Here is a 10,536-nt window from a genome sequence, read left to right on the forward strand (position 1 = left end):
TTTGGTGCCATGCCTGTGAACTAATAATATATACATAACTGCAATGCTCCGCTGGCATTGCTTTTATTATAATGGAGTTGGACATTGCTCACTAACTGTTTCGATTATTCTTATAGCGAGGAATATTTATCTACAAACATTGTTATTTTAACAATAATTGCTAGAACTTCTATATAATATTTATATAAATTTAAATTATAACTATAACAATCATTAAAATTTAAAATTCTACATTAATTTTATATTAAATAATGACATGGATTACAAGGTAAATTCATATAAAGGTGACAACAAATTAAAGTAACTGTCATCTTTTTAATTGTATAATAAATATATACGTCGACCTTCCATTAAAGGATGTGTTCCCTGTATTTGGACAGCGGGTACAGCGCAGTGTCACCAAGTAGTATTAGTAGGGTAGGTGTAAAATAAATATAGAGATAAAAGTTAATCTATTTGTCGTAATATTGTATTGATAATATTTTGTTGTTTTTGCAAAACTAGCAGCTGGAATAAATAACAATAAGAGAACATAAGAAGACCATTTCAAAGTTTTCAATGAAATATAATAAAAACAGTACCTATTTAAGGTGAAATTACGTTATCTATTTTTATCTAAATAATTCCATCAACGCTGATTTAATAATTCATGGTCATCTAAAGTAATTAAATTGAATGTAAAAATAAATGTAAAATTAACATTGAAATTAAAAATGATTACTTAGTGGTTTAGACTTGTACTGTTTTAATTTGGTTTAATAAAAATACTTAATGAAGTATGTATTTCAGAGGAGCGGGCTCCGAGATGACCTCGGACCTGTGCGCGGACGATGTGGTCGTACAAATCGCTTCCCCTCAAGTGATGTCGGTGAGTGGCGGCGCGCTCACGCGAGCTGCACGTGACTGTCGCGCGTTCTCTTTTTTAAATAGACAAAAACAGAAAATGAATTTGTTTATAAAGTTGGGGCCGGCCGCGCGGGTACTTTTTTATAATAATTAGAATACATAGTTTACAGACATTTGTTTTACATTTACCTTTAATATTTCCGATTTTTTTAAGTTTTTCAATGTCGCAGTGCTTACTAAGCTAAGTTATTCTAGTTTTTTCTTAAACTATTTTCTAACATAAACCTCAAACTATTTTGAACTAAGTTAAACCTATTTCCCTTTTTAAAACTATTACCAGCTGCCGCGGACGTGCGCGGCTGTACCGTAGGTGCTCGGTCGCCATTGCCTCGGGAGCTATTCAACAGAGTCTTATATGCAGGCGGAGGGCGCGGGGGCGGCGCGAGGCGCGGGCGCGGGCGGCGCGGAGCTGGGCCGCCGGCTGCTGTTCGCGGCGCGCGCCGGCGACACGCAGGCCGTGCTCGACCTGATGGCCAAGGGCGCGCCTTTCACCACCGACTGGGTGCGTACGGCATTAACTTTAAGTCAATCACCGACCAGCTCCAGCGCCAGCCCGCTGCAGACACCGGACTTACTGAGCGGACGGGACTTACCGTCCGATGCGTTCTGTTGTTATGAAGCTATGAGAGAGAGAGCCCGATGGACGCGCGGCGGCCGCGTGCTGCTGCAGGCAGTCGTTGCAGCTGCTCGACTCTTTGGCATTTTACTTGTTGGTTTTTAAAATATCAAATAATATAAATTTTATTATTCAGCAACGCCACCTGCTTTCACTACTGTAGCTAACAAATGAATATACGACGTGTGTCGGTCGGCAGCTGGGCACATCGCCGCTGCACCTCGCCGCCGCCAATGCGCACGCGGACACGTGCGCCGTGCTGCTGCGCGCGGGCGTGTCGCGCGACGCGCGCACTAAGGTGGAACGCACGCCGCTTCACCTGGCCGCGCACGCCGGCCACGCACGCGTCGTGCGCCTGCTTCTGGAGCACGGCGCCAACGCCGAGTGCCGCGACATGCTGCGCATGACGCCGCTGCACTGGGCAGCCGCGCGCGGGCACGCCGCCGCCGCGCGGGAGCTACTGGCGCGCGGCGCCGACCCGCGGGCGCGTTGCAAGTTCCGCAAGACGCCGCGCTGCCTGGCGCAGCGCGCGCGCCACACCCGTCTCGTGCGCTTGCTGGACGACGCGCTGGCACAGCGCGAGCTGGCCGCCTCGCTGCGCCCCATCGCCGCAGGTGCGCCCGCCGCCCGCGCACCCAGCCCCACCCCCGCCCGCATCCGCACATACTAAATCCACGCCTTCTCCTTACAGATCCCACAAACGAAGAAAACGCGAACGAGAAAGAGTTCGGGAGCGTACACAGTGAGTAGTTTTCTGCGTCTGGCGTTGAGTTATTGTGTTCAGAATAAAACAACAGTCAGTGTTGTTTCAGGCGCACAAGCAATTACTTCCACTAAAGTGAAATTGCAGCCGGAGAAGATTATCAAGACGGAGGTGAAGAGCGAGGTGCGTGAAGTACTTTTGTGATGTTTCATTTAATTGGTAGTAAGTTTCTTTTGTGAAGCTCCTGCTGTGCTCTCACGGCGCTGAACCTGCGCCGTTTTGCCTCGTGCGGGTGTTGGGGAGGCGTAGACGGCTGTAGACATTATGGCGCTGCTCTGTATGCGACCGTCGGCTTCTGCCCGCGAGATACGATTTGTGTTCAAGTTTAAAGCATAGGACGCGCGGGCGGCAGGCGACCGAGTGCTATTCAATCTTAATGACGCCTAAATACGCATTGCAGTTGCCGGGCCAGGAGGCGGAGCAGGCAGCGGTGCAGGCGGGGCAGCAGGCGGGGCAGCTGGCGGGGCAGGCGCGGTGCGGCGGCGCGGAGGCGCTGCTGCGGCGGCACGGCATCACGCTGCTGCCCACCGACGACGGCAGCACCGTGCTCAGCGCGCTGCAGAGTGGCCGCACCGTCGTGCTGTCCGGTGGGTGCGCTGCCGCTCCCTTCTCCCGGCACTGCGCCCGCCCTACTCACGCGCTCTGTCCGCAGACGCCGGCAAGCTGATGCTAAACGAGAGCACCTCCTCGAACACTTCACTCACCGCTACTCCGAAGAGCAGCGGGAGCGTGGTGGTCAACTCTAGCGGCGGGGCGACCGTCGGCAGCAGCACCGCGGGAGGCGTCGGGGGCGGCGGCGCCGGCGTGCTGCTGACCGCGAAAACGATGAGGTCTCCGCCGCGCGCCGGCCTCAAGGTGTACACGCTCAACAACCTGCCCGGCGCGCCGCTCCGGAAGGTCATCAGCCCGCAGGACTTGCAGGTTGGTCACGCTTGCACGCTGTTTCTCTTTTGCTGTGACGGCGCAGTCCGCTCGCGCCAGCAAGGCGGCGCGTGACCGCTGCGACTGCACGCGCAGGCAGACTAAAGTTTTGCAAACTGATATATTTTTATTTGGTTGGTTTTCTTAATCTCTTTTGATTGAAGTCTTTTCACTTAATTCAACACTTTTTAACTCATAAAATTTATAATAAAGTATTCAATTTTTAAATATGAAAGTATACGTTTGATTGGTCCCCGCAAACTTTCTAAAGATATATATTTAAAATTTTCAGCAAGTGAAAATTGTTCAACTACCGTCAGAGGCAAAGATAGTGTCACCGTCTAAAGTGCTGCCGCTGGCCAAGGCCAAGAAGAAGCTGGTGCAGCGGCCGCCGGTTAAGATCCTCATGAACAAGAGCAACTTCGAGAAGCTCATCGCCACCGCCAGCAGAGCTACCGCGGAGGTGAGTTCGGGCGCCAGGAGATAAGTTTCAAACGACAACACAATCAACAAGCTGCCGTCGAACTGTGCGCGTTGTAGCTACGCCGTTGAAACTTGTAAATCAACAGATTGAAAACGCGGAATGCCGGGGTAATCTAACAAGTGCGGGGTATATCACCCGAAGTGATTTTTTTTGTTATTCATGTCCGCGTGTAACACCTCGCTTACCATATGGTATATATTTAACAATTTGTATGGTCCGGTACGTTTTCTGACCTTCTCAAACGTGGTAATGTTATATTGTTATTACAGATTATTAAATCCCTATTCAAAGCAGGTTCAAAGGATGAGTGCACAAGTTGAAGGCCAGTTTCTTCACTACCATCGTTAAGGCAATAATTGAAAAATGATATTAAATCAGTTACCGGAGCGGCTCTACTCTTATGATTTATTCGACGGCCAGCAATTTGGATTTATAAAAGGAAGATCTACCGCTGGCGGCGGTAGGTCGTGCAGTCGCCGCCGGAGTTGAGTCCAACTGCCCCCAACGCTCGGAAACGATCCGTCGAATGTAGCAACACCGACTGCCTCCGTCTATGCGGCAACATCGGGGCGGGGTCTGCGCGGGACATCGTACCGGTGAGGCGACCTGAAGCTCGAAGTGAAACAACTCAAGCTTCCGGACCGTTGCTCTAATTTCTAGACCGGAATGTGCGCTATCCCCAGAGCTATCGGACACACTCAAGATGTCGTATCGGGCGGTCGAGGTTCTCAACAACTCAATCACTTGCACTGTTGAGGGACTGGTGGCGCCACCCCTTTGAGATCAGACAAAAACTGCCCGAAGCGGTGGGACTTTCAAAATCTATAATAAGAATATCAAATGGGTCAAGACGCATGTTGGTTTGAAGTGCAGTGGGCGAGCCGACGACTTGGCGAAAGAGGCAGCCCTGAAGTTGAAGACCAAATCTATCTACGTTATGGTGCATATTTCCAACGCTAAGCTTTTGATTATATTTTTATAATCTCTTCAAACGCCGGTATGACATTGGTTATAAAACTACATAACTCTAAATATAAAACATTGCAGCCCACGGGCGCAACGGGGGTGGCGGGCGCGGGGGACGAGGCGACGGGCGCGGCGGGCGCGACGGGCGGCGCGTGCACGTGCGCGTGCAGCGCGCGGCTGGCGGCGGCGCAGCGCGCGCTGCAGCGCGTGGCGGCCGAGCTGCGCGACGCGCGCGCCCGCCTCGCCAGCTACGAGCCGCGCTGACGCGTGACGCGCCCGCGCGCAGCTGCTGCCGCGTGCCACCGGACGATGCGGCGTCGACCTGTGCTCACTCAAAGTGAAGTGCGCCTGCTAGTGATACCGTAACCTGTACAATGTGCTAATGTTTATTTAAGTCAGAAAATATCTATATATTGTTTTTTTTATTTTTATATGATCGAGAGAGATGTTGGAAGTTTTATATTATAAAGCATTGAAAGTGATGGTTTATTTATTTGTTCCTGAAAGTTCCGCAGCTGCATATGGCGCATGCGCTGCCGGAAGTCAAGGCTACCTCTGCCTCTGAATCTTCCCTGCGTTACACATTGCCACGCTGCATATTCGGAACGTTTATTTTGATTAAAATTTTAATATTTATCTGTAAATTACGATCGTCGCAGCCATAAGATCGAAAATCAATTTACTTTTATTTATTGTAAGAATAAATTACATGTTAAATAATCTAATGGTCTACTCCGGAGTGTGAGCAGTGCGCTTCACGTTCGGCAGCGCGTCGCGCGGCGCTAACGGAACCCCCGTGCGGTGCGTACGTGACATGTACTAACGGCGTGCGCGCTACCAAACTTTTCAGAACTAAAATACACGGCGCCGTGTCAATCGCACCGTGATACAGGTTCAGTGGGCAGGGTTACGTTGGAAGCATATCTGAAGAATTGCGCGAAGAGACCGCTCAGAGTTCCTGCACTTTATTCCAAGGCTGTGGTCGGCTTCGTACGGCGCGTAAGTTACGAGAGAATCGGGCTGCCGTTGCCGTTTATTGGTGCATTACGCTTGTGACGGAGCTTCAGACTATGGACTTTTATTTCTACAGCTCACAGTCTAAACTCACGACGCCTTGCAGCGGTGAACAAGAACACTTCATCTGGTGTAAGAAGATGGCGCTGGTTTTATTGCATTCAGGTCTTTTTTAATTATTGTAAACATTCAAAAAGCAGCTGGCGGAATTTGAAGACGTAGCAGTCATTAGTGACTCTACTATTATTACTTTTATAAAACGATCGACCAAAAACAACTTCGTGTTGTAATTTTTCACGGTGTCTTGATGGGAAAAAGTAACGCTCCATCGAAGTTTGGCTTCAAATGCCACAGGGACTCTTGGCTCTTTTAGAAACAACAATAAAACGTTGGTTTGCAAACGTGATTACGTGACACGAATGATGCGGAACACCGCGGGCGTGCACGTGACGCGGCAACACCAGAAAACGTGAAATAATCCACAAAATCATCAAACGATCGAACATTGCAGTTGTGCGATCACTCACCGGCTGACATCGTAAAGGTATCAAAAGAGCGGAGCGCGGCGCGGCCGGAGATCAGTTGTTACAAGCAATGACTGCAATTTTAATAAAACACGATAGTACCGGGTAATACATTTAATTGTTAGGTAGAACAGTAGCCGCACCTCCCGCGCAGCACACGAGACGAACTGCCGCAGCCGTTACGTCCCACCGCGCCGCAGCCATTGGACGAGCGCGTATTGGACGATGTGGTTCCGGCGAAGGCGAACGCTTGGGAGCAGACACTACAAACGGAAGACGCAGCGCGAGCGCGGCTACGTGTTGTCCCGGCGCTGCGCGCGCGCCTGCAGCACGTCGCGGAACTGCGCGAGGATGGCATTCTCGCGCTTGGCGCGCTCTTCTTTGCTAAAGGCGGCCAGCGCGCGCTTCTCGTCCGCAGAGTAGATCTGGTTCTCCTTCCGGATGCGCACCGCCTCCATGCGCCGGTGTCTGCAAACGTGTATGATTGGTTGTTATGTATGATTGTTTTATCAGCTGAGGTCCGGCCGGTGAAAGACAACTTCCACCACAGTGTTATCATTAACACTTTCGACACTACTATTGTTGCTGTTAGCCCGGGCACTTGTACAGCTTCGTCGGAACAGAGTTCTTGGAACGTAAAAGGTCCCTGAGCTTTTCAAAAATAAATTAACTGGGCACTCGCATTTGAGTAGCACGATGACATTCGCTCGTCGGAAACAGCTCTACCCGTGTGGAGGTGTCAAGTGTGATTGTTGTGTATACGGTTTAGGACAGCGGCGTGGACCACTCGGCAAACCGAGGAAGGATCTGGGTCATGCCTCGGATCGCCGAACTGTTCGTGGAAAGGGGGCGGGAGTTGACAACATTGTTTGTTTATTAAAAGTTGTAGTTCGCTAAATTCAGTACCTGCTGCCGCTCATAACGTATCCGACGGATTCGTAAGCGGCGATCTCCTCGGACGTGAGTCCGATCTCTCCTCGTCGCGGGATCCTCTTGCCCTCCGCCACGAAGGCAGCCATAGCGGCGCCCTCTCCGGGCAGCAGCGCGCGCCCGAAGTCTTTCGGGCCGAGCGCGCCCGCAGCGCGCGGCACCGGCCCCACGGTCTCCGTCGCCAAGTCTTCTTCTCCTTTCTTGCTCGCCTCTGTTGATGTTGCTAGTGTTTTGACTTCGTGTTCCTCTGTAAATGTGTAATCTATAACCATCGTTTTCTAATACATTAAAATTCCAAAACAGAATTTTATATGACACCTTAAACAAACATGAAGCAATAAACATTGAAAATGTGGTGGCAAATAGTTCTTAATAACTGCTTCTAAAAACAGAGCATTAACATTTATTAAGATTAAGACCATACGCACTTCCTTTCTCCACCCAAACATCCTCTTCGCTGCTGGAGCCGGATTCGCTACTGGAACTTTTGGTTTTCTTTTTTTTGGCTTTTTTACGAGCTTTCTTCACTTTCTTTAATTTCTTTTTCAATTTCTTTAATTTTGATTTTGTGTCTTCTTTGTCTTTAGATTTTTTCGACTTCTTCTTTTCTTTTTTTTTTATGTCGTTTGATTGTGATGGCTCCTCGTCTGAACTGTCAATGGGAAATTTCAAATGTGAGAACTTAACTGTTTCCTACAAAAGCTAAATGAAAACGGAATCAGGAAAAAAATTTTTGGACTAGTGTTGTTGGCTGAGCTTTTTTCTTTCTTTGACTAAAGGCCACCGCATCATTAGAATCAAAGATGCCGAGTACTGGAGCCTCGTTACATAAACTTTATTCAGCGGCTAAGTAAAAGCTTCCCTCGGATACAGCATACAGTTATGTAGTTTATTTTATTTTAATAAAAATTTGATACATTTAGTATACGTAGTATATATATTATAAAAAAATTTCGTTCTTTGGAATGGACACACCATGGAGCAATCAGGCACAGAAGTTCTCTAGAGGAAACTCAGTTTGCTCTCTGTTCATATGCATTTAGAAGTCTGTATTGAAGTGTATCCAAGAGAGCCATAGCTTGAGTCAATGGGTTGCTATTTTTGGGCTAAATTTACTAATGACTGGTTTTCTTTATTGCAAAATGTTCTAGTACATTAAATCACCACACCTTTTATTACTTTAGAGTGTTTTTGAGAAGGCCAAGGCAAGTGAAAGTATAGAGTTAACAAGGAATACTGTTTTATGTTTGTAAGTTTTGGTGAGTGCCATGGTGTTGCATATAAAACAGTAGTTCAGAATTCTGTGCTACTGTATCGGCCACCCGCGGTTGGTATCTACCACCAGGGGATGGCCGCTTCATGGCCTATGTGTCATGTCATTTGCTGGTATAAAGGAAAACATTATACATACTCTGCTCTCAAAGGTGATTTGCCCCACACAGAAGAGACTCCAATTTGGCCAATTTTCTCCCTTTCCTCCCTCCTAGCATCTAAAAACTCTTCTTCCTGGGGTTTGTAGCGTCCTCTTGGTCCTGGCCCACCACCACCTAATCCTTCAAAAGTATAAATTTAATTGTTAATTTTTGTCATGTTGGTTTCCACTAAACTGATTAAGCAGGGTTCAGAACAGCTTGAAATGAGAAGGCTGTGCATAAAACCATACACACTGGTACTTGAGTTAAGGCCAGTACTATTAACATCACTATTGGCAGTGGATAAAATTTTTACTCATTGTCCTGCTGCTCTACAAAGCGTATCAAACACATCAAATAGTGGATTAAGTAGTTGGATAAGTGGATTAAAAAAGCTTGTGACTAGCTGCTTGCAAAGAAAGACTACATCAAGCATAAGTCTTTATTCCTTTCAATTATATTACATCTGTAAAATATTTTAAACAGTGGTAGGTTAGGTAGTAACAGGTTAGGTCGCAGTTTGCTTCCTGGGATACAATCTTATATAATTCACACTTTGTGCATTAATTATATAGCATTGCCAAAACCACTCACAGAACTAGTTTCCAAAGGATTGGCAGCATCTTCTGCATACCACACTATGATTGTCAACCCGCTTGCCAAGTGCGGTGATAATGGTATATCTCCTCATAGCTATCTTTTTAAGGGAGGCATATGCCACTATGACTGGGTTTCATATGACATACAAAATATTTGTTAAATGAATGATGTTCATTTGCTTTAGATATTTATGTTTAATAAGTACAACACAGAAGAAATTGAACAAAAAATAAACATAACCATTGCATTTATAAAAAGCTTGTGCAGCTTTATAGCTAAAGACAGATGTTACAAATTTTGTAAATGTTAAAAAAAGACAGCAAATACTGCAAATAAATAATTACCTCCACCTAGGCCACCACCACTGAAGTCTCTATGTGAGCTCCGGGTGTAGCCATGTGAGCCCTCCCTTTCTCTTAGATTTGTCTCACGTTTTATGCTCTCCTCTTTAAGCCGCCGATTAGTTGGGAGGTAGGACTCCCTGCTCTGATCTCTATGATATTCTAAGCTAGGTTCTCTCTTAAGCCTGTTGCGAGAACTGTGTCTCTCACGACTACAACTACGTTTCCTGTTGAAGCTTCTACTACGTTTCCTGTTACGACTGCCGCTGCGATGTCGACTATAACTGTCACTGCGATGATTAGTTCTGCTACTACTGCGGTGCCTATTTTGGCTGCCACTGCGGTGCCTATTTCGGCTGCCACTGCGGTGCCTATTTCGGCTGCCACTGCGGTGCCTATTCCGGCTGCCACTGCTGTGTCTGCTATTGTGAAGTTTCCGACTTCTACTACGATTTCTGTCCCGACTTCGACTCCTGTGTGTTTCAGAGCCGCGGTGATGGCTGCGTTCACGGTCACTCACCATTTTGCTTTGTTCCAATCTCACTATGTATACATATCACAAGACATATATCAAAAACTGTTTGACATTTATTTATTACAACATTAATATCCTCGTGCGATCACATAGTAAATAAACTTGACAAGTCAATGACAATAAAGCACCGTCACAACTGACAGCGGCACTGAAGTTGCCATTCTTATGTTGTGTGTAAATAATATAAAAATTTAAATTTTTGAAAAATTTCGTATTGCGGCTCACGACATTTTTTATTTATTTATTTCTTAACATTTAAAGAATTTTAAGGCCTTAGATGTAAATTAAATAGATTTTAAGTATTCATGATAAGCGTGCCAATAAATACCAATCATAAATATCCAAAGTTATGTCAATATTCTTCAGCCCAAATAGATTTAATTAAGCTAAAATTTTAAATTAACAATTTCAGCTGTATGTAATTAAGTAGGAATATGAGCTTTGGCTTCTTACATTGAAAATGTAATGAATTTAGTTTATTCTGTAATGTCTTTAATATTAACCATAATGCTGCCCAATAGTTG

At 46.5% G+C, this 10,536-nt stretch overlaps 2 protein-coding genes across 2 annotated transcripts; one reads left to right on the top strand and one right to left on the bottom strand.

The window, feature by feature from the left end:
• Window positions 1–507: 507 nt before the first annotated feature.
• On the top strand, window positions 508–5,138 carry Atac3 (Ada2a-containing complex component 3). Its single transcript, XM_068774940.1, has 10 exons — window positions 508–590; window positions 790–868; window positions 1,268–1,408; window positions 1,722–2,136; window positions 2,214–2,264; window positions 2,335–2,408; window positions 2,686–2,872; window positions 2,938–3,206; window positions 3,499–3,669; window positions 4,738–5,138. Exons 1-10 carry the CDS (start codon window positions 559–561, stop codon window positions 4,918–4,920), a joined length of 1,602 nt encoding a protein of 533 aa, XP_068631041.1. The 5' UTR covers window positions 508–558; the 3' UTR covers window positions 4,921–5,138.
• Window positions 5,139–6,293: 1,155 nt separating this feature from the next.
• LOC137931578 (NKAP family protein CG6066) lies at window positions 6,294–10,125 on the bottom strand. Its single transcript, XM_068775020.1, has 5 exons — window positions 9,481–10,125; window positions 8,536–8,677; window positions 7,553–7,776; window positions 7,101–7,371; window positions 6,294–6,662 (listed from the first exon to the last, which is right to left on the bottom strand). The coding sequence occupies exons 1-5, from the start codon at window positions 9,998–10,000 to the stop codon at window positions 6,488–6,490; spliced, it is 1,332 nt and encodes a 443-aa protein (XP_068631121.1). The 5' UTR covers window positions 10,001–10,125; the 3' UTR covers window positions 6,294–6,487.
• Window positions 10,126–10,536: the final 411 nt, after the last annotated feature.

The sequence above is a fragment of the Battus philenor genome, unplaced genomic scaffold (genome assembly GCF_028537555.1).
Source record: "Battus philenor isolate CCGP_79_NKW_IND1 unplaced genomic scaffold, ilBatPhil1.0.hap1 SCAF_8, whole genome shotgun sequence".
Classification (NCBI taxonomy): domain Eukaryota; kingdom Metazoa; phylum Arthropoda; class Insecta; order Lepidoptera; family Papilionidae; genus Battus; species Battus philenor.